The 22500-nt window shown below is 54.4% G+C and overlaps 3 protein-coding genes across 3 annotated transcripts; 1 reads left to right on the forward strand and 2 right to left on the reverse strand.

Moving 5' to 3' along the window:
- Window positions 1-1298: 1298 nt before the first annotated feature.
- ETH_00033070 (strictosidine synthase domain-containing protein, putative) lies at window positions 1299-4092 on the reverse strand (the record flags this gene model as incomplete). Its single annotated transcript, XM_013378475.1, has 8 exons — window positions 1299-1330; window positions 1538-1661; window positions 1980-2179; window positions 2451-2587; window positions 2749-2813; window positions 3069-3403; window positions 3564-3675; window positions 3886-4092. The coding sequence occupies 8 exons, from the start codon at window positions 4090-4092 to the stop codon at window positions 1299-1301; spliced, it is 1212 nt and encodes a 403-aa protein (XP_013233929.1).
- A 665-nt stretch (window positions 4093-4757) lies between these two features.
- ETH_00033075 (nuclear cap-binding protein, putative) lies at window positions 4758-5795 on the forward strand (the record flags this gene model as incomplete). The annotated part of the gene is made up of 3 exons (XM_013378476.1): window positions 4758-4913; window positions 5089-5302; window positions 5473-5795. 3 exons carry the CDS (start codon window positions 4758-4760, stop codon window positions 5793-5795), a joined length of 693 nt encoding a protein of 230 aa, XP_013233930.1.
- A 729-nt stretch (window positions 5796-6524) lies between these two features.
- On the reverse strand, window positions 6525-20297 carry ETH_00033080 (uncharacterized protein; the record flags this gene model as incomplete). The annotated part of the gene is made up of 11 exons (XM_013378477.1): window positions 6525-8982; window positions 9549-12448; window positions 12635-13351; window positions 13518-16318; window positions 16423-16666; window positions 16950-17154; window positions 17330-17766; window positions 18049-18376; window positions 18490-18718; window positions 18818-19621; window positions 19877-20297. The coding sequence occupies 11 exons, from the start codon at window positions 20295-20297 to the stop codon at window positions 6525-6527; spliced, it is 11544 nt and encodes a 3847-aa protein (XP_013233931.1).
- Window positions 20298-22500: the final 2203 nt, after the last annotated feature.

Consider the following 22500-nt stretch of genomic DNA (forward strand, 5'->3'; position numbering starts at 1 on the left):
TCGGTGAGTCAGCATAGGACGGTTCCTTTAAAAAGTCTGAAGTCATTCGTTGGCCCCAGGCTTTGTTACGATGCCTATGTTGGCAACCTGGTAAATTTGCATTTCACGGTGCAAGCAAACCTATATCGTGCGCGTACGTATGTAACATCGTATGGAGCATAGAAGGGCCTTTGGGGCTAAACGCTTTTTACGGGCGCTTCACGTAGCCAATTTGCATATGGGGCTGAAAAACAAAAGTAAAGGGCAGGCCACGCCTAAAGGCCTTGAAATGTGCGTACCTTCCCAACTTAACCACGCAGCAGGCACCGTTTTCTCTTTTATCACCGGATTCCTCCACATCTTCAGATTCCCTCTGCCGTCTCGTTAAATCCAGTGGATGTTTGCTTGTCTTCCTAAAATGGGACCCAGTTACGCGCTAGAACTAATTTGTGTTCACTTCAGTTGCGCGTGCAGAGGGCCATCCTTAAAACAATACTGTGGAGGCGAAACAAGTAATTATTTCTTCTGTCTTGAAGCCTGGCATGTCTCTCTGCCACTCCGTTCCTGTACTTCTGGCAGCCTCCTCCCTGTATGCTGTCTTTCAACGCATGCTTCTGTTCGCCACTTAAATTCTTGTACTGCAGCCAGCGGGCTTTGCAGCACACGCCCTTCTACGCATACTTCTGGCCTGCTGTGAGTGGCAACCTCCTCGCTGCCACCTGCGCCGCTTATGTACTAGGCTACCACGCAGTGAGCCTGGGAACCCAAAAGTAGGCATCTCTCAAATATTCTATGGGAATGCTGAAGTAGCCTTTTCCCCGGTGCGTACGTTAATTTTGCTCTGCGCTTGAGCGGAGGAAAACTGACCGCACACCAAATGTCCCGTGAGAGACGCAGCGCGGCACTGCCCCGCAAGCCTGCGGAACAGCTTCCGTAGTGCCATGTGCATGCGTGCTCACACATACAAATGCATAAGCGTGCATGTACACGAACACCATTCAAGTGTGTTGAGACACGTACGGATGCTGTACCTTTGACAGAGCAACACGGGAATATCAACGCAAATTTGCACAAACAAACAAACTCTTCTCGCCCCCCCACTTCCCTGTTTCACGAATATCTGGACTCGTGACGAAGCTACCAAAGCGTCTTGATCATAAACCTGATATAAAATGCCTTTCTGCACTGAGTGACTCTCGTAAGTCGCTACAGAATGCACATACATTCCAAGCGCGAAAGAAGCTGTAGAGTTATCGCAAGAATACGCAATCATGCCTGACCACACAAGTTCAGTCTTCATCGTACTCTAAGGTACCTCTCTATGCGAATTTGACAAAGTGGCTGCTCTGGCCTGAAGGCGCCCACCAGCATCACCGTCTCTGCTGCATTTGGCCATTTATGCAATATGACTTCGGCGGAATAGCGGCATTTTCGGGGAACTGCAACAAGCAGAAAAGCTCTTTAACGAAGATCAAGCTGTGCTGTCATGCTTCTGCCCCACTCACTAGCACTAGCAAGTGGCAACCGCTGCACAGGCGCCAAACCAAAGGAAACTCACGTGATAGCCATCTGTATATCCTCCCTTCCTCGTCGAAGAGAATGACCTGACCTCCCCTTTTGCTTCTGCTCGCACCGACTTTGATGAGCATGTCGAAGAAGGAGCTCGGTAGCAAGCGCATAACCTTCCAAGACACCCAGCAACGCAAAAGCGCTGAACATTTTGTGGCAGGCGCTAGAGTACAACTTTGCTCAGGGCTCAGCTACCTCTTTGGCTTCGCAAGATATGATACTACGTACAGCTACATCAAAAGAAGCGGAACGGCAAATTCCCCAGCTCCACACCTTGCCGGAAATTTAGTAGGCAGATTCGTAGGCAATCGCACATTCATATAGCTCTATGCCGCTCCGCGCTATGCAATCGTGATCTTCCGTTGTGGCTGTGTCTGCCTCACGCGAAATAAAGCTCCCCCCAAGAAAGGAAAGGGTTTGTACGGTCTCACAACGCGATTGAACGCAGTCCACGCAGCTGCTCGCAGTTGCTGTAGGAGACTACCGGCCTCGCAGTTGCCCACAAAGGGAGGCAGAAATGGAGCTGTATAGGACACTGCCGCGTACAACTGTTTCCGCTCAACTTGCACGCGAGTTATATTGTCAGGAGGTATGGGCAGGGTCACCACAGGCCGCCAGCCACTTTCTGTGCCTGCAAAATAAACAGGCATTGAGCAATTTATGAGAGCAAAGATACACGCACCATGGGAAAGCGTTTACTTGTGGTCATGCATATACTTGTGCACATTACCCCGGTATTCAGTATAGTTGTGCAGGGGCCAAAAACAGTCAGCGCAACTCCTGGCGACTATTCTTCGGCGTGTATGCACCTCCAACATTCCGTCTGGTCAGACTATTTGTATCTGGTGTCCGTCTTATGTCCTAAGAAAAGTGAGGATGAAAGAATGGCCGTGAGGACACACTGGACTGGGGACTGATGGGGTAGAAGCGAATCTGACGAGCGCTCAACGCTGAAACAAGAACACCCGACCGGTCATACGTGACGACGGCCCCATTGGCAAAGGGTATGCCATCACCCACAACTTCCGCAGTATCTGTCCTGCGCATAAAAATTAGCATTAGCTGAACATTCTGTAGGCTGTCCACGTTTCTACGCAGGGGCGGCAGCAGAGCCAGCATGTAACGCAGCAGCAAAGTCAGCAACACTTGCAAGAAATGATGCAGCAGTAGCAATGCACAACACCAGCACTCAGTACTTACGTGAGGTCAACAGAAAGCAGACGGCCTGTGCCAGTACTGGCGCCTTCAAATGCAATGAGGCCAAACTGCACAGGCACCTCAAAAAAATGTCGAGAAGGTAAAAAGGGAGGCAGAAAGGCAGCTAACCTTCATCGTTCTCAACACGCACGAACTGCGGCAAACAGCCAGTGTAATGGCTCAATCAACACGGATCAAGAGGTTCTGCGCTAGTGTCTGCATGTGGTGCATGGGACGCCATTTTCTTCTCCTTTCGAAAGATAACAGCTTAGCGTGCCAAAAAATTGCATGTCTGTATGGATACAAAGGGTTAACTGGCTCACCCTCCCAGCATCGCTGCGTGCAGAAGAGTCAGTGACGAAAAACTTTCCGTCCACTTTCTCTGTAATTGCGTTTGCGATGTGCAGCTGCGCACTGCCTCTCCCCTTTAAGAGCTCGCGCGTCGCTGAAGGAGGCGTAGGATGTGTGCCCAACTCAGCTTGCTCCCAAGACGGCACGGGTACCTCCAAAAGCCCGCGCCAGCCGTCGCAAACCACCAAATTTATGGTCTTCTCTCCTTTAGTTGGAGGCGAAGCAAACTGGAGCCCCAAAGGCCGCGAACAGCGGGTAGATTCTCTTTTCTGCCTCTCCAGCGAGCAAGCAGTCCCATAGTGCACCCCTGCGGTTACGTACACAAAGACACAAACGTCTCAGCCTCATAATGGAGGAAGGAGCGTAAGTTAATTTAGTTGCATGACACAACTTAACTTGTGGCCCGCTTCTGGAGCATAGAAAAGAGAATAAATGCAAGACAAGACAAGCTAAAAGGCAACACCCACCCGTTGACGCTACGTGTTGCAGCTGTCGCTCGTTAAGCAAGCGGACAATGCGACCGTCCCAAAGGCCAGTCAGGAGAGAACCCTCCGGTTCTTCAAGAAAGCTCTCGGCGCCCTGGATCAATACAGAAAATGTACAGATTCCCGCAAATTCGACAGTGAGCTGTAATACTCTGATAATTTAAGGGGCCTTCTTCTTTCTCTTAAAGTTTAGGCTTTTGATTTTGCCTCTATTCATATGCAAGTTAGCTCAACAGCTGCCACACCAAAGCCGCAATGCTGAGTCGGTGAAGATAAGCGTAAAAAAAGAGCATGTACAGCTTACTCCCAGTTGTTCTTCTCCGTACTCCAAGACATCGACGTCGTCATCAGAAATTTCAACATACGCTGCAGCCCATTCGGCTTCCTCTGCAGTTGGCGTGCAGTATTTGCGGAGTCGTTCTAGGGCTAAATCATGAAAAGCAATGATAATAGCGAGCACAACTGCAACTGCTGCGCCAATAGCGAGCGCTGAAGAGCCGATGTAACCCATTGCGTTTGTTACGCTTCACTGCTGCTCGCCGTGCGTCACTTCCAGGCCGTTTTAGTGTGCACTCTCCGCGGCAAGAAGCGAGGGAAAGCGCAGTCACAGGTCAGGAAAGAACTAATGAGAGGAACAAGGGGGCTATTCGACAAAGCGGAGACGTAATACTGTTTCTGGCGCGGTGAACGTGGATGCCGCGCCCGGTTAGGAAACGCAGGGCTTCCAGACGTTGACAACTCCACTGAGGGAGATCACCGGCTGTTACTGTCAACAGAAACGGGCTTCGTTAGATATCCTGCCTAGGGTACGGAAGTTCAGTCAGAGCTCCATGCTGTCCCACGGAATGCCCACGGCGGGCGGACCGACTGGAACCAAGTGAAGAATCTCCGGGAACTGTTTACACCAGACCGAACGCCCGCAATGCGCAAACTTTTAGTAGGTACAAAGCAGAGTGACGGTGATATTGCTCTCTGGACTTAGCTTCAGCGAACAACCACGTGCATGCGGCGAAGCTGCAGCCTACGACCACTAGAGTTCAGACGTTGGATATTTTTCACAGCGACAGTATTAATGCCTGTTGTTGGCTCAATCTAATAGTCAAACTTCCTTGGGACGAGGCGTATAATACTGGGTAAGACGCGCTGTCTCATGGGCGGCTCGCCCTGGAGCCCAGAATGGCAGAGTTATACTCGGGCCTCGAGAAGGTGCCCACCTACTACGACAGAAGGACTTGTACTTCGCTGGAAGATTGGAACGAAGCTGTACGGAACTCTCGTGCCGTGTATATCGGCAACTTGAATTACTTCACAACGGAGGAGGAGCTTTATGAGGTTTGTCGCAACTCCAGGAACATAAATTTCACTTTCCTCTCTTCTTTTGTTCTCAATGCGTCCAATACAAATGATCATATCTTCTCCTGCAACACGATAGGGGAAGCTTGCGTGTACTTTTGGTGTCCTTGTTCCCCCACACTGCTTGTCAAGGTATTTCCAGTTTTGTCTGCAGCTTGCGAGCCATGCGGGTTCGGTGGACCGAATAGTGATGGGACTGAATAGGCTAACGAGGGCGCCGTGTGGATTTGCGTTTGTAATATTTCGTTCTCCTCAAGAAGCCAAGGTAGCAGTTCAGATCCTGTCGGGAGCCCAATGTGACGGCCGCGTCATTCGTGTTGATCCGGACAGTGGCCGCGACATCGACGGCGACAGAAAATACGGAAGAGGTCGGAGCTGAATTTTATCACTACCACGCATTTGGCACGGAGAAACCTTTTATTGTGCTTTTGCTCATGTGTCTGTTCCCCAAAGGAGGCTGACGTTACTTACGCCCAGTAGATATATTAGTACGTCTCAGATGTGCATACGTGAATAATGAGCTACGTTCATATCTCAGGTACGACCGGCCGTCAGTGGAGAGACGAGTGGCGGGATTTCTACGACCCAGGGCGCGGAGGAGAGGGGGGAGAACGGGGGAAGCGTGCAAGAGAGGAGTTCGAGGCGTGCCTGATGGCATCTCAGTTGCCTCCTGTTGACCAGATGGCCTACGCGCGCAACACCAGACACCGATGGGGGCCTGTAGGGCCCCGCGCGGGCATTGGCATGCCTTATGGAGGGCATTTTCCCTTAGAAGAAAGACGATACAGTAGAGGAGGCCAGCCCCAACACGAAGGCCCGTTCGCGTACAACCGGAGATTCAGCCGTGGACGGCGCGGCTGACTTCCGTTGAGTTTGCAGCTACGGCGTCTCTACGGTGTGGAGGGGAAAGCCGCGGAGCTGCTGGGCACCCGCAATGTTGGCACGTGCAGCGATTGAGGGCGTTGCTGCCACTACCGCTGCCCCGAACCAGCGGTCCCTCTGTATTGCAGGTTTCCCTTTGAGCATTAAAACACCAAGTTCTTTTTTTGGCGATATCATTCCCTGCTGTGTAGCGTCACTGCCCAAGCGCAACTGTATGAACTGCGGCCGCCGGTGTGGCAGTACCGGGGACTGATGCCAGTTGTTGGCTGAGGCTCCTGATGAGCTTTCCGAGTACCATCTGCTGTTCAATCCTGCCTAAAGAGCTTTTTCGCAACCTACATCCATGCAAAAGCGTTTGACCTAGCAGCCAATCAACGCGTGGGCGGCTGAGATCAAGGAAAGTAACCCCTCTCTTACTCGAGCACCAGCTTCGAGAAGTAGTGGCGATGGCTGCTCCGTTACCGCAGCGCAACTGCCGTTGTGTCTACGTTTGACCAGCGAAGACGCGCACTAGACTAGTGAAGCTTCAAAGCATTAAACAGCAAATGAGCTCACTTCTGTTCGGAGCTCCCTTTACACTGCGGGCCCCTGCTGCTGCAGCAGCTGCAACAGCTGCAGCGGTTGTTCTCAATCGCAGCAGCGGAAACAGCAACGGCCGCAAACCGCGACAGTCAATAAATGAACTAGACAAAGCGACGAATTTGTTCATCACTGCTGCTGAAGCTCCTCGGCCTCACCTGGAGCGCCGCTACTGCTGCTGCTAATATTTCCTCCTCCAGCTCTTTGCTTCTTTTGTTGCTGCTCCCCTGGAGACGCCCATGCAGGGCCACGTTTGTCAGCAACGCCTTGCTGCAGCTGCTGCTGCAGCAGCTGTTGCTGCTGCTGCTGTAGCAGCTGTTGGTGCTGAAGCAGCTGCTGTTGGAGCAAGTGGCGCTGCAACTGCAGTTGCTGCTGCTGCAGCTGGGTTGCCGTGCCTACTTGCTGTTGTTCTTTTCCCGTCAAACCAGACTTCTGGAGCTGCAAAAGGTGCTGCTGATGCAGCAGCTGCTGCTGGCGCTGCTGCAAAAGCAGCTGTTGCTGACGTTGCTGCAGCAGTAACTGCTGCTGTAGCTGAGGTGTTGAAAGCGGCTGCTGCCTTTGCTGTGTCTGCAGCTGCTGCTGACGCTGTAGTTGCTGCTGGAGCAGCTGTTGCTGCAGCTGCTGCTGTTGCTGCTGGATTTGAGGCTGCGGCAGCTGCTGCACCTGCAGCTGCGGCTGCTGCAATTGCTGTTGTAGCGTTTGCTGATGTAGCTGCTGCTGCTGCTGCAATTGCTGTTGCTGCAACTGTTGCAAATGTGTCGGCACACTGCGCAGCTGCTGCTGTTGCTGCAACTGCTGCTGCAACTGCTGTGCCTGCTGTTGCAGTTGCTGTGCCTGCAGATGCGGCTGGCGTAACTGCTGCTGTTGTGCCTGCTGCTGCAGCTGCTGTGCCTGCTGTTGCAGTTGCTGTAACTGCGGCTGGCGCAATTGCTGTTGTTGTGCCTGCTGTTGTAGGTGCTGCTGCAGCTGGTGAGTCTGCAGCTGTGGCTGGCGCAACTGCTGCAATTGCGCTTGCTGTTGCAGCTGACGTTGCTGTTGCTGCAGTTGCTGTTGTTGTTGTTGCAGTTGTTGCTGCAGGAGCTGTTGCTGCTGGACCTGTTGCTGTGGCTGCAGGTGTTGCTGCAAGCGCTGTTGCTTAAGTGGCTCCTGCTGCGGTTGCAGCTGCGCCTGCCTCCGTTGCTGCTGTTGCTGCTGCTGCAGTTGAAGCAGCTGTTGCTGCTGCTGTGACGTGTCTTCTGTTGTACGTATTTGCTCCCCGTCAGAGATGTGGCCCTCAAAATACTCCCCGCCCATTTTTTGGCTGCGGGCCGCTCTGCGTTGCTGTCTGCTGATGCTCCTTGTGGTGGCAGCGCCGACAGCAGCGGCAGCAGCGGCAGCAGCAGGAGTGCTACTAATAGCCGAAGCAGCGGCTGCTGCGGAAGCAGCTCGTGCAGCAGCCGCTGCTCCCCTGCCCCCATATCCTCCTCTGCCCCTGCCTCGTCCCCTTCCTGTCACACCCCCGCCACTTCCCAAGCCCCCGTCTGCTCTAAGGGCTTTCTGAAGAGCAGCCTGTGCCTCCCTGCCTTCATCGATTTCTCTCATTTGTGTGCTGCAGCGAACCTGCTGGCCCATGCTGAGACGCATACTAACTGCATGCTGCGACGCTGGGGGGTTGCAGTAAAGAAGCTTCTTGCATGCAGCGACAAATACCGATTCCAGCTGCACGAAAAGGCCCTCCAGCACGTGGAAGGGACCGTCCGTGTTGTCCCCGGGAATCCCTTGCGACTCCCCGTCGGCGCCCTCAGAAAGGTCTTGGAGACAAGAACGAGTAGAAGAGACCATATCACGCAGAAACACGAGCAGTCTCTTGTCAATAGCGGCTGTATCTGGAGTATACGTGCATTGCAATTCAGCCGGAGGGACCTCGTTCTGTGGAAACATGATGCTAATTGCCTGTCTCATTTCGTTCATGTCCAGCACCTCCGGAGTTGCATCCGTCAGCGCCGCAAAAGCTTCAGTGGCAACAGTCATTAGAAGGCGCACTATTTCCACCTGCAACGGCACGCTGGTCAGTCGTACCTCCTCATCCACTGCCTCCTGCTGTTGCTGCTGCTGCTGTTGCTGTAGCTGCTGCTGCTGAAGTCGCAGCTGCAACCGACGCAACAACTTCAGCTGCACGTCTAGAGCCTCCACAAGAATCTTCATCGCTGCATGCAGCTCATCCAATCTCTCTATTCTCTCCACTCCACCATACACCCACCCTTCAGGCAATACAACGCCCTGTTGCTGTTCCTTTACTTGTCGATGTTGTTGCTCCTGAAGCTGCTGCTGCTTCCCCTCCTCAGCTGCAGCCAGAGCGCCCTGTGCGAGGCCCCTGATTGTGTCGTGAAGAAGGTAGCATACTTTCAAACGTCGGCAATCGAAGCTGCGGCGGCGGGCTCTGAACGCCTGGTACTGGTTGCTCATCCATGAGTCAGGAGGAGCTAATCTGATGGAGCCGCGCGAAAACAAGTGCTTCATTTGCTTGCATGCAGCCCCAAACTCGCCCGCAGCCAAGCAAAGACGCGTCACCAGGTAACGAGGAGTGGAAGCCCACAGGCCGAGTTGCCTGAATCAAGAAATGTAACAAACTGTGCGCCTTTGCAGATAAACGAATGCACGCGAAAGAAACCGCTGACATAAACAGGCAATTATAAACATCCACAGGTAATGATTTAGAAGCAGACATGAAGAAAATCAAATGGCAGCCGACGCTTATCATAAGTTGCTACTAAATGCTCTTGCATAGTGCCCACCGACCGAATTGTATCATATTGGAGCGTACGCAAACGTGCAGAGTGAATTTATAAATAAATTACTGTACTTATATATCCACCCCTTGCATACATTATGTGCAAATACAGACTGTTTTGGATGTGTACGCATGCAGGCTCGGGCACGAGGGCAAGTTTCTGTACTTCCACCCTACAGCTTATACACGCATGTCGTGCATCTTTGTGTCCTTGCACTACACAGTTACGAAGAAACAGAGAAAACGCGCAAAGGGCGAGATGAAGACGGATGCATAAGCAGCTAAAAGGGAGCAATGGCGGAGAAAACAGCAAGCCATTCTTGGGGGACAAGATGCGCGAGAGCAAAATGAAAAGCAAACACTACCGGGAACGAATAAGTTACCTTTTGGATGCTAAATATTGTAGAGCATCAACAGCGTCCCTCATAACATCTGCTTCGCTACGCAGGGGCAGCAAGTGGTCACCCGGAAGCACCAGCTGCTGCTGCTGCTGCTGCTGCTGCAGAAGAGCCTCTACTCTGCCCGTTCGCCACATATAAAGTGCCGCGTCTAAAGCCTCAATTGTCTCACGATGCTGATGTCTGCTGCTGTACTTCCATGGGAAAAGAGCAGCGAGGCGCCACAATCTTCCCCCCGACTGTAGCAGCAGCCTGACCCGCAGCGCATGCAGCCTATACAGTGGCAACACGAGCGGCATAAGGTCCCCTTCTGCTTCAACAAGGCTCTCTATATCACCAGCATGCTGCAAGAACAGCTGGAGAGAAACGTGACAGGACACAAATCGACGGCCATCCTCTCGCGCTTCCAATTTCCCGCTTGTCTCGTCACCCGCACAATCGTTGATGCTGTTGCTGCCAACATTACAGTTGCTGCTCGAGCCGTCAGAAGGGCGGTTCAGATGGTTACTGCCACGAGGGGAGGACGGCATTAGCTGTTGCGGCTTCCCCTCACTCCTCAACATGCTATCCGCCCCAAAAGCTTGGATGCAGGACACCAGCAAAGCGTCAGCAGCATCGCAGAGCGCGACTGCATTCAGACTGCTAGCCATTGCTGTAGCGCCTGGTTTCTGGGCGCCTCCGGCCGCTGCTCCCGTTCCTGCCACACCCGCAGCTGCTGCCGCGCTGTATGCTCCTGCAAGCTGCGATGCATCGGCTTTGCTGTCGCCGTTGGGACCGTTGCTGCTGATTTCTGCTGCATTGGCCTGGCCTGCTGCTGCAGCAGCTGTCGTCAGCGCAACAATATCCGGAGGGCGTTGGGGATAGGCAGCCTCGGCTGCGGCAGCAACGGCGGCAACAGCAGCCGCAGCTGCATCGTTGCCTTGCCCAACACAATTATCTGCTGCCAGCGGCGCAGCAGCGGCTGCAGCAATCCTCCTGAAGCACTTTGCGCGGATTAACAGCAAAGAAAAAAAGAAAGCAGACGGCTCCGCCCACTTCCGTGCCCTCTCAAATGAAGCCGATAAACCCAAGGCATTCTTTATGGTATCACTGCCCTCTAATTCCTCCGATCCCTCTTTCAGAGGCTCTACCCAGTCAGCAAGACTTTCACGGGAACTCTGCGGCAGGGACCCGTTGAAGACAAACGACAAAAGACGGCTCGCCTCTACTGCAAAGCCGTACAGCAGTAGTATGTCCTTCTTCGTGCTTTTGCTGCTGCTGCTGGAAGCCAAAGAGAGCAACTGACGGAAAGAGAGGTGTACGGACACGCCACGCTGCTGCTTAATGTGCTGCTGTCGCTCACTCAGCTCCTCACCCTTACCAGCAAGAGACGAAAGACAAAACAGAGATGAAAGACGGCGACACTCTGCCACTCGCCGCCACCACTGTGCGTGCTGCAATGCAATATCTGCCGCTGCAAGTATCCCCTTGCTGCTAGTGGAATCCGAGTCCTCAGCCATTGGAGCTGCGCCACCTACACCTTCCGACGCATCTGCAGCTAACCCTGCTTTCGCTGCTGGATGTGACTTTAAGTGAGAGAACTGCAGCAGCAGAAGCAAGAGCGCATCTGTCTTAGCCGCAAGGTAGGACCATTCAGCCTCCGCCCCACTGAGATGTTTGGGACTAAAGGCCCTGACTGTGTCCAACAACATTTCATCGGCCGTACCATCTGCTGCTTGCGCTTTGGTTCTACTACGGTTAAGCTCCACGAAGCACCGCCAAAGTGCGGCCGTCACATTGGCAACAAGTTGAGCTTGAGCAAACAACAAAACCAGCACAAAAGCAGAAGGCACCTTTTCCCCCTCGGCAACCACCCACTCCCAACATTGCTGTTGTTCCTGCTGAAGCTCTAGCTGCTGCTGCCACCCTCCAGTGGAGGCGAAACGGTCGCATAGCAGTAGCGTCAACTCCACCAGTACCGCCCGCAGTGCCTCCCAAAGTAACGGATTGTTCGGGGGCCCTCCCGCTACTGCTCTTGTCGCCAAGCCTATTCTCTCAAGGGCCTCAATCTCTGCTGCAGCAGACCTTTGCGACTGCAGCAGCTGCAGCAGTAAATGCAGCGGGTACTGCCTCAGGGACGCTGGCAACAGATGTGTGGGCCGTGATGTGAGCAGCTCCACAGCAGAAGCAGCAACGGCATTTGATGCACCAACAACCGCGGCAAATGGTGCAGCAGCAGCAGGCACCTGGAGAGCTGCCTCGAGGAGCGGAAGAGGAGGTATACGCCCCCCTACTGCAGCAAGTGACTGGCTGCGCAGCATATGGGCGGCATCAGCCGGCAGCAGCAACAGCATCAACGCCGTTTGCTGTTGCAGCAGCTGCTGCATTTCCGTGTTGTGGTGCTGAAGCACGGCGAGGGGCGTCAGGGCAATGCGATCGGGCACCAGCACCTGGTGCTGCTGGTGCCTAGGTATGAACTGCATGAAAAATGGAAAATGTGGTTTGGGAGCAGGGGAAAGGAGCGACAACTCCTCTGCTCGGCCGTAACTACACACCGACAGCAAAGTGGGAAGACAGCAGGACCTTGAAGTGTTGTGCGGCAGCGTGAACGGAGAGACTGACCCGACGCCATTCGAATCAATTAAAAATCGACGGAGGTACGGAGGAGCCGCCAGGGGCTCCCCTAAACATTCCCACAAACTATCCCCGTTGTTGTTGCAGCAGAAGCATGCACTGGCATTGCTGCTGTTGCTGCAATTTGTGAGGAAAGGAGGAACACAGGACGGTCTGCTGCCCTCTGGGGGCTTTGCGCTGTTGAAACAAAACAGATCCACAGCAGAAACGGCGAACCGCGCAAACTCGCGCGTCTCTCGCGAAGGTGCCAGTAGGGAATTGACAGCGAAGGACTGAAAAGACACAAGACAAGAAGCAACGAGACAGAAGATGATGCATCATGGCCTACAGTGACTTGACACCTGTGGGCATCAAGGCATTCTACTCTACGCACACTTAGTGGCAAATATGCATTCAAGAGCTGCTGTAGCCACAGTTGCTTGTACTAGCACAAATTTTGACAGTAGTATCTGGCATACGTTCTCATGAAGACTCCACCCAGTGCACCTCTGCACACTGCGGTGTATGTACACCCCAAGCATGGTAGTGGGGAGGGAGACTTCGATAAATGTATTTTTAAGCTTCTCCTTCGTTGTCTGTATAGTCAACTTGTCTAAAGGCGGCGGCTGACGAGGCAGTAGCGGCTGCCCGTACAGCAACATAAAGCAGCAAGCGAGTTTGTAAGATATGTCCCCCGTCACGTCGTACACTTCAGAAGCCTCCCACCTCCATCCGTTGGCCTCTGCTGCGGCAGCTGCTGCTGCAGCAGCGGCCGCGTGACTTCCAGGAGGGCCCCATAACAGAGGGATGCCCCGTGCAGCCGCAGCAGCTGCTGCTGCTGCATCCCGTGCAGCCAAAGGAGCAGCAGGGACGTCACCTGGAGCCAGCGCCGGTGCTGCTGTTGCAGCACGGGAGAGCAGCATCAACCTCCCAGCGAGGGGTACCAGAACAAAAACATTCCTACAACAGGTAACTGCGGCCAGGGTCTCTTTAGTCACTTGCGGCTGCTGCCGGTCCGTTGCTGCCGCTGCTGCAGCAGATGCGGCTGCTAAAGGCTGCAGCTCGCGCTCGTATCTCCGTATGGCAGGTATACGCAAGCATCGCAAAGCAACGAGGAGACAAGAAAGCGGCAGACAAGACGTCGCTATCCCGGGTGGCAAAAACAGCTCGACTCCCGCTGCTTGCTTCAGGCCTCGCTGCAGCATCACAACCAAAGCGGCACTAGCAAATGGCAACGCAGTTACTACAGTAATCCACCAGCATCCTGCCCACCAACATCTGCAATAGGCGTGGAAGCAGCCTTAAAAAGAACATCAAACCCATTTCTGTGCTCTCGTGTCCATTACCGCGTGGCGTGCTTACCTCCGTCTCTGCTTCCGACTCCTTTTCAGCATCTGATTTGTCCCAGGGGAGCTCTGCCTCGCTCCAGTAGCAACTGCGAAGCCAGCCAGGGAGGCACTGAAGTGGTAAGGGTTGCGAAACAGGAGGCTTTGGGTAGTGTGATTGGCTGCGTTTACTCTTGCTGCTGCTTCCGCCACTGGTGCCTCCGCTTGGTGGAATTGGCGTTGCAGCTGTAGTAGCAGCAGCAGCAGACGCTGCCTTGACCTTTTCAGCAGCTGCATTTGCAGCGGCAGCAGCGGCAGTCCCAGAAGTCTGCTGTTGAGCGCCGATGTCCTGCAGCTCTCTTACAGCCACTTCCACCTCCACCGCTCCCCATACCAAATGGGCCAATCTCAACGCATACTCACTCGCATCCAGGGCTGCCCTTTCGTCTGCTGTCTCAAAGATGCTTACACCCCCTCCGTTGACAACAGCACCACCTGCTGCTGCAACTCCGACACCCGCTGTTGTAACGGTTCCATCACGCTGCTGCTGTGAGGCTCCTAGAACAGGCGAGCTACACAACCCTCCCCAGCCATCACCTGCAGGGGATACGACTTGGTTATTTGTCGGGGCCAAGAAAGTCAGGGGATGCATCTGCCAACGGACTCTGATAGGAGCTGCCGAGGGACCTGTTGCCTGAGGCTGACCAGCTGTCCCTGCACATTCCAGGGGAGCTCCCGCCAGCTGCAGCAGAGCGCATAGCCCCAACCGAATGATCTGGCTGCTGTTCACCACGTCCTTCCACAGGCTTCCCTTCCGTGCGGTGACTGCCGCAGTAACTGCTGCGGCTGCCGCTGCTGCCGCTGCTCCTCCTGAAGAGCTGCTGTTCAGGGCCCCCGCCGCTGCCCCTGCTGGCAACCCCGCTATGGGCAAAGTGCTAAACCTCTTCGTTTCACCCGTAAGGAAGCAGCAGCAACAGACAGAAGCAACAGCAACGAGCTCCGCCAGAATAAACGATGAAATACCCACGGCAAGGCGTACAACTGTCGGGTGAAGGAAACAACCTGACACGGGAACACCTGCAGCGAATATAGTCGAGACAGGAATAGGGGCCCCTAACGCGGTGGCAAGGACAGGAGCGCCGCCTCCGCCGCTGCCGCTGCTGTCAGGCTTTAGTTTGAGGTCTTCCGCTATTTGCTGCGGAGACAGCGGAGCCACCAAACGAGCAAATGGAGAACCGACAGCAACTCCCCACATACAGACTCCAGCAGCAAGTGAAGGCAATTTTCCGCTTTCTCCCAGCAACTCAGCAGTTGACACTGCAGCTGCTGCAGATTCCTGCAACCGCTGCTGCTGCAGATATTGCTGTCGCTGCGCATCAGGCGCGTCTGATATTGCGTTATCCTCTGATATTTGCACTACTGCTGCACCTCTTGGTGCTGCGGCAAATGGTGCTGCTGATGCAGATGCAGCAAGAGGAGCCTCTGGAGTATCGTAGAGAAAAACTCTAAAGGCCTGTAAAGAAGACAGAAGAACGGGAAGCGAAGAAACAACACCCAAGACGAAATCCTCCTTCAATTCGGCGGATGGGAAGGGGCAACCCCGTAAAGTTTTTGCAGCTGTATCTGCTGCTGATGCTGCTGCTGTGACGGCAGCAAAAGGGAAAACACAGTCATCCAGCGACCGAGCTGCACGAAGGGCCAATACAGCGAAGATGTCTCCGTACAGAGACATGAGAGACAAAACGAACGAGTGTACTGTGGGGCAAATTTCCACAGCAGGGGGGATCTTCCCCGCACCCAAGTCCAGCTCTGAGGCAGAGAGTAGAGAGAGCTGCCTAGTCACCCGAGAGAAGAATGGGACGAACGACTGGATAAGACAGAGAACTTCTTCTTGCGTTTCTGCGCTGAGTATGCTTGTTTGCGAAGACTGCTGCTGCTGCTGCTGCTGCGGCTGCTGTTCATCGTCCGCTGCAGCTGCAGCTGCTACTGTTCGCTCATGTATCTCTGCATGCACTCGCTTGGAGACAGCATCTAGCTGCTGCTGTGCAGCAGCAACGGCAGCAAGCAGGGAAGCTTCAACCTCTGCGCTCAAGACTCTTGATGAAACGGACTCGAACGACACCTTATCTTCCGGTATCTCCTTTTCCTGTTGCTGCTGTCGCTGGTGGCACTGCTTGGTAGCGGTGGAAGTGGCGAAGAGCGCAGCCGCGCGGGGATCAGACTGAAGCAACTCGTGTACCTCCAGGCCTTCCGCAATCACCGCAGCGACAGCCTGAGACCGAAGGTGGTCCAAAGATGGCAGCAGACTATTCTCCTCTCCTTGGTGCTGAAGCTGCTTTTGAGGGTCAAGGTCGTCAAGAAGCAGCAACAGTGCACTTAGGGCCGCTGCAGACCCCTCCCCCCTATCAAAATCTGTCGTCCCATCGTCCGTGAAAGCTGCTGCCGCAGCAGCAGCGGCTGGTGCTGTTAGAGCCTCGCCACGTGCCGCTGCGGAATGCCGCTGCAACAGCATTAGCCATGCCATGGCGCGTTGAAGTCTGCTGTTACGTCCCTTGTCCACTCCTGCTCCTGGCACTGTTGGTCCGCTAACCTCTTTCTTGCTGCAGCCGCTGCACTGCAGCGCCACAGAAACTGCGTACAGCAAGTCTCCAGCAACATCAAGGAGCTGCTGCGCTTCTTTCACCGGCATGAGCTGCTGCTGATGCTGCTGCCGCTCAGGGTGGGCGTCAAGCGCTACTGCTGCTGCATGCATCAAGGCAAGCGCAGCACGCTCAGCCACACCTGCACTGAAAAAGTGCTGAAACGCTCTCGCATGCTTTGCTGTTTGTCCTGGCGCAGCTGAAACACAGAAACAGACAAACAAAAAAGTGCGCAATGATTGTAAAGCGGAAATACGTTTGAAGTCAGGAACTACTGTAGATATTGCAGAGGCAGTAGCTTACACGTTGCAGCAAGGCAAATTCTGCCCCAGACTTCCGCTGGCTGTTCTGATGTTGCAAGCTTTGCTGCTGTACCGTTAGTGCTCTCTGCCTTCGCGGTTGCCACTGGCACCTCGGCTGACAGAGCAGCGCCCACTCCTAACAGCAGCTGCAGCAGATCCCGCAGCCGCAGTGCTACCCCTCTGCCCCAGGGCAGCTCCGGCCACCGTGACGAAAGGCTCTGTGGAGACAGCAATACCTCCACAACCTGCCAAACCGCAACGCAGAAGTAGCGAAACGGCGCACTTGCGGCTGAGGTGTAGTGCCAAACGCTTATAATTGAAAAAAATTCATCGGCGGACGATACATACAGGAGGTACGCAGAGCTGCTGCTGCCCTTTCAAGAAAGCTGCAGGAGAATAAGGACAAAAATGCGGTAAAGACGCGAACGCGCAGACAGACAGCATGCACAGAAGCAGGCACCAACGCACCGGGATAGAGAAGCATAAATCTAAAAATCTGCAAAAGGAGTCAGCAGGCCAGTCGCTAACCTTAAGAGAAGCTTCAAGGAGGGAAATCTCTTCGCTGCGGCGATGAGCTGAGGAGACGCCAAACGTGGCGGCTAGCTGCTGGAGCAGCAATTTTTCCCCAGCCTCCTGCTCCTGCATCTGCTGCTGTTGCTCTTGCTGGAAGCTGTTACTGCTCTTCGCTAATTCTGTGTCCCCTGATTTTTCTGTTGCTGATTCTCTTCCAACCCTGAGCAGCGCAAAAAAACAAAAAACAAGCGGGCCGCCTCTGCTTTTTCTATCACTGGAGCTACAGGAGTGACTACAGCTGTTGCTGTTGCAAACCACGCAATTGACATGAAGCTAGTTGGCAGTCCCACGATTAGCGGTAAGGCAGTAGCAGCTGAAAAGAAAAAGAGACGAACAGTATGGAGTCAATAGTGGTTTGCAGCTGCCAGAGTGTCCACTGGAGGGAAGGTGGAGGGACGACCGGTAAAGCCACACTAGACGGGGGCTGCAGCTGTGCAGCCGCTGCCTTTGCTGCAGCCGAAGCATTGCTTCTGCTGCTGCACGTTCTACTTGGAGGTGCGGCTGCAGCGCCAGTGGCCCCAGCCGATGCTCCCGGTGCGGGGCCCGTGGCCACGTTCGTCGCCGCAGCTGCCGCTGTTGCAGCCTCCGCCCCCGGTCCCCCGAGCAGATGTGAAAACACTGAGAAGTCGCCCCACAGCACGTCAATTGCCGCGTTGTGTTCAAAAGCGGAACTGCTCAAGGCGGCCTCTCTGTGTGCTGTTGGCATTCGAAGCAGAGCACCCCAGGCCTTCCACAAGGAAAAGGGAGTCTTTGACTGCCATGCGTCACTCTCCTACAGCAGTGAACCACAGGGACAGCGTATGGGGAGGCAGCAGCAGGTAACGAACGGGAATGAAGAGTACCAAGGTACAGCTGGGACAGGGAGAAGCAAGCACAACAGAAAGCCACAGAAGGGGAAAACATGAAGCCAAGGATAGAGGTATAAACCGGTGATGACGAATACGCGAATGCAAACAAGAAAAGCAAGGATACGCGGTGTCTAAGCTACTCGAGCCAAAAACCCGTGCAAAAGGCAGTTGTACGGGAACAGAAATGAAGAGAATGACCCAAGTACCTGCAAGAATTTGAGACGGCGCGGCTTCTCACTCCGCAATCGTCCTCTGCTACGCTGCTGCTGTTGCTGCTGCTGCTGTTGCAGTGACGGCCCACCCCACAACCAACTGGTACTGCCACTGCGACATTGGGCAGCAGTAGATGCTGTCGCCTGCTGAGTCGCTGACGTCGCCGCCGGTGCTACTGCAGGAGCTGCTACTGGCGCTGGCGCTGGCGCCGTCTCTGGTGGCGCTGTGGCTGGCGCTGCTGTGGCCGCTGCAGCAGCAGGAATTGACAGCGGTAGGTCTCTTGCCACAAGCACAGCCGGCACATTCGCAGCATGGCCGAGACTGCAGAAACGCAAGACAGGAGCAGCAACAACACACATAAATAAAAAAGCTGCTACATCCCTCTACAGGCCAGTCGCGCAGATAGTGACGGCAGCAGCACCCGCTAGGTTTACCTGATGTTTCCATCCGATATTCCCTGAAGGAACGCAAGTCTTAAAGCATCTAAAACAAGCGCAACCTGAGAAGAACCGTCTGCTGCAAATCCCGCAGCACCAGGTGCGCTGGCCTTTGAATCCGTCGCCGCAGTTACTTCCGATACCGTTGCTTTAAGGGGCAACGGCAGCAACAGTGGCCGGGAGGAGGCAGACGCCCCTCCCCTTAAGGCCTCAATTGCAGCAGTATCTGTACCACAGGCATAAACTCCGGCCGCAAAAGCACACTCACTCGTCAAGCATCTAAACAACAAAAGCTCAAGCAGCAACAGGACAGAAGATTGCTCACCCTCCGCTTTCAGGGCTGCAAGCTGCCGCTTGACGCGTCCCTGCTGTTGCTTCAGAAACTGTGCTGCCAAATCGTTGTCGTGCGCTGCTGCTTCGGCTGCTACGTCAACACTGGTGCTGTTGTTACTGCTGTTTTGTTTGTCTGTGAGGCTCTGTGCATTGGCAAGAAATTTGGCAGCAGCAGAAGCAGCGGCAGCGTCTCCTTGCAGTAGTCCCCTGAGCCACAGTATTTTCCGTGGTGTCTGTGTGGCCGAATTAAGTTGGTGCTGCAGCACATGCTGCAGTGCCTTCGCAGCCGCAGGGAAGTCCCCCTGCAGCAACAAAACTTTAATCAGTCTTGCTGCGGCCGCTGGATGCCCGGGGGACAAAAGCAGAGCGCTCTCCAGAGCAAAACGACAGTACCTGAGTCCTCTAATTTCAACCAAACTGAGGTTCCTGCGATTGGACGACATGAGGCTCCTTAAGGGCCTCCAGCTCCTGCTTAGGTTGCCGCTGCTGCCGTTTGCTCCAGTTGATCTTTCTGTATGGAGCACAGATGGGGTGCCTGGCTCGCTTCCCTGCGTTGCAGCGGCTACTGCTGTCGCTGAGACTGTGCCTCCTTTGCGGTTGGAAGGCGTGGCAGCAGCAGCAGCTTTGGCAGCTTCTGCTGCTTCTGCAGCTTCCGCCGCCAGAGCAGTGTGCCTGCCTAAATCCGACATGAGGGCAGCAGCAGCTAGAAGGGCCCGTGTTTGTTCCGCTGCCCCGCAAAGGCCCTCAGTCCACTGGAGACTTTCCGTGTAGCAAAGCAAACTGTCTTCGTAGTTGCCTGCAACCGCAACAAACCGCGCAAGACCTAACGTGAACGCGGCCAATGATTGCTTCTTGCTCGTAAAGTTAAATCAGAGAACAGAATCCTAGCGACCTGCTGGACCGGCTGAATGAGACAAACTGAGCAGCGGCGAAGCCGAAGCCGCCAAAGCAACACGAGTAACGATTCTACATACCACCACCTACACTACCAGGAGCTGCATCGGATGCAGCAGCAAAAGCAGCGCCAGCAGGGACAATAGTGGCCACTCACCCAAAGCCCGCAGAGCCTCTGCCATTGTTAGGAGAGCAAAGAACCCTTGGGTCTTCCCAGCCTTCGCCATAGATTCCGGTAGCTGCTGCTGCTCCTCCTCCTGCAACCTCCTCCTCATTGCTGCTGCGTCTGCATCGTGCTGGTGAGTTCCCCTCAGCGGCCCCAATGACAAGCCACAAGCATCAAGGTGCTTCAGCGCGTGTTCGCAGAACTGGTAAACGTGCAACAAAATCTGCGTCTGATGTGAAGACAGAGAGGCCCTTGTAAAACCTCCCATCGGCAAGGGTCCAATCTGCTTCAGCAGCGACTGTCCCTCCTTGACGAGACCCCGAGCAGCACACAGGTGAGCCACTGCGTCGGACTGAGCGCCAGGGGCCCCAGGAGCCCCGAGAGGGGCCTCCTCGGAGACCTCCTCACCCATTACGTACACGGAGCCAATACTTTTGAGTAGTCTTGCTGCTGCTGCTATATCTGCTGCCGTATTGCTGCTGCTGTTGCTGCCGCCGTTGAAGTCCCCGCTTGTGTTGCCGTTCGCTACCCGCTAGGGCACACAAAGTGGCGCTTTGAAATCACCCAGACAGATCACTGCGGTGGAGCACCTCTCACTTCACGGGAGATAGCTCCAAAGAAGTTGGTGGCTTTGTTTACCTAAGGGGGCCCCAAGAGGTCAGACGATGTCCCCTTTGGGACTGAGCGGGGCCCCTCTTTCGTCCTGTCGACCCCAATCGGGCACTCCCCTTGTCTCTGACGCGTCAGAGAGGCCCAATCTACGAACACCTGGGCGGCTCCTCCTCCTCCTCTTGCTGCTGCTGCTTCTTGTGCTGCTACCACCGCTGCCCGTGCCACCAGCAGGCGTGCAAGATCGGCACGACGAAGGAAAGACGTTTCTTTGGATTATGGTGGGGCCTCTTGCCGCAAGAGGACCCACCTGTGCGTTTCCTGCAACAGCGCAGCAGCAGCAGCTGCTGCTGCTGCTGTGCACTGCAGCAGCAGCTGCTGCTGCTGCTGCAGTGCAGAGGCTGGGAGCTCCTTGTATCGCAGGGGTGGGGGGCAGCTGCTAAGGCCTGCCGTAGAAAAATGAAGGAGAAAGGGGAGGACTATGCCCCTGCATTTTTGAGTGTAGTGTCACTAGGACAGCAGCCGTGGCACTCTCTAGCCTGTTCCCCTCTTCAAGCACGAACACAAGAGGCCCCCCAGCCCCAAAATTTCCTCCCCTCTTCTGTAGCCACTGTGCAGTATTCCAATTCCTCACCAGCAAAAACAAAAAGCAAGACTAGACAAGCTAGATGAGGCATCTGTTTCTTCCTGTAAATGCCCATGTTGCCCCCATGTAACTGAAGGCCACTCGGGGTGGCTGGGGTCGGAGGTGTGCGACTGTTGCTTTAGCTTATTCTGGTGGCTCACTTGACGGTTTAATCCCGTTTTTGAATTGTTGACGCATGACGCTTTGCACTCTTTTGGCGCAACTGTGTCTCCACTTCGTCGAAAGGGCCCGTTAAATGTCACTCTTTCGTTCCGTACTCTTGATGTTGAGTGACGTACAGCAGTTGGTTTGCGTGGTTACTAACGAGCTGAGAAACAACACAAAATGCTTGCATCGCGCGCACGAATCTAGTTCAATGTGCTGCCGTGGGAAATACTTCCACCGACCCTGATTACATAGGATGAGCAGAGGGTGAGAGCAACTATGTAGGCGCAAGACCTGTCAGATGAGACATTAGTGTAACGCACAGGCGTTCGTTTTATGTGTGCATTGGGAGCGGGTTGCCGTGCACAACAGTACATGGTAAATAACATACTTCGTGAAGAGCATATCAACTGCAGTGCTGTGATGGGGTGTGCTATCCAACTAGTGCATGCGGCCTACTTGTGGGAAAGGTATAATGCCAACGTTGCGTCCAGGTGCTACACATGACCTGTATACTTTTGGAGTGTGCAGGAGTGACCTTCTGGGGTGGCATGACGGCAAAACGTAGTCAGGAACCGAAGAGTTTGCGCTTTCTCTCCCCGTCACACTTAGAAGGTCTTAAGCAGCTCAATGCACGCCTAGCTAGACTTTGATATCTGCGAGGTCTGTAGTAAGTCTAGCATCGTACTACTCAACGAGCAGTGTTGCAGTTGAGCTTGGACGGCCGACGGTCGGCCGTGGGCTCTCCGTGTAGGCAAGGGGTACTTCTACGACTGAGGGTGGCTTCGGAATACTCGAACATCCATAAAATATCCTACTTGGTTGTGATAAGACGTTCGGGGAGCCTCACTTGGAGAATAGCTGTCGGGCTATGCTCCGGAGGCTTGCTCATGCCTTCAAGTTCCTTTTCGAGCTGAATTTCATTGAACCGCTGTTTAGATTCTGCCAATTAGCGCCTCTGTCTCTGATAGAACTCCTCATCCGTCGTGGGCAAACTGCCCGCTACAGAGAATTCACATGCGGATATCACTAATTGTGAAAGAGCTGCACAGCATTCACCACGCCAAGACAAAGCCCCAGGTAGTTCAGTAAATGTAGCCTCATCACAAGTCGCCAGCTCCTTCCGCGAAAAGCAGGCCTCTTGAGCGCTACACTTTACAACCACTGAAGGTTCCAGACAAATGGGGCCTTCAGCGGTTGTAAAGGATGACTAGCC

This window comes from Eimeria tenella, genomic scaffold (assembly GCF_000499545.2).
Source record: "Eimeria tenella Houghton genomic scaffold, Eth_scaff89, whole genome shotgun sequence".
Lineage (NCBI taxonomy): Eukaryota > Apicomplexa > Conoidasida > Eucoccidiorida > Eimeriidae > Eimeria > Eimeria tenella.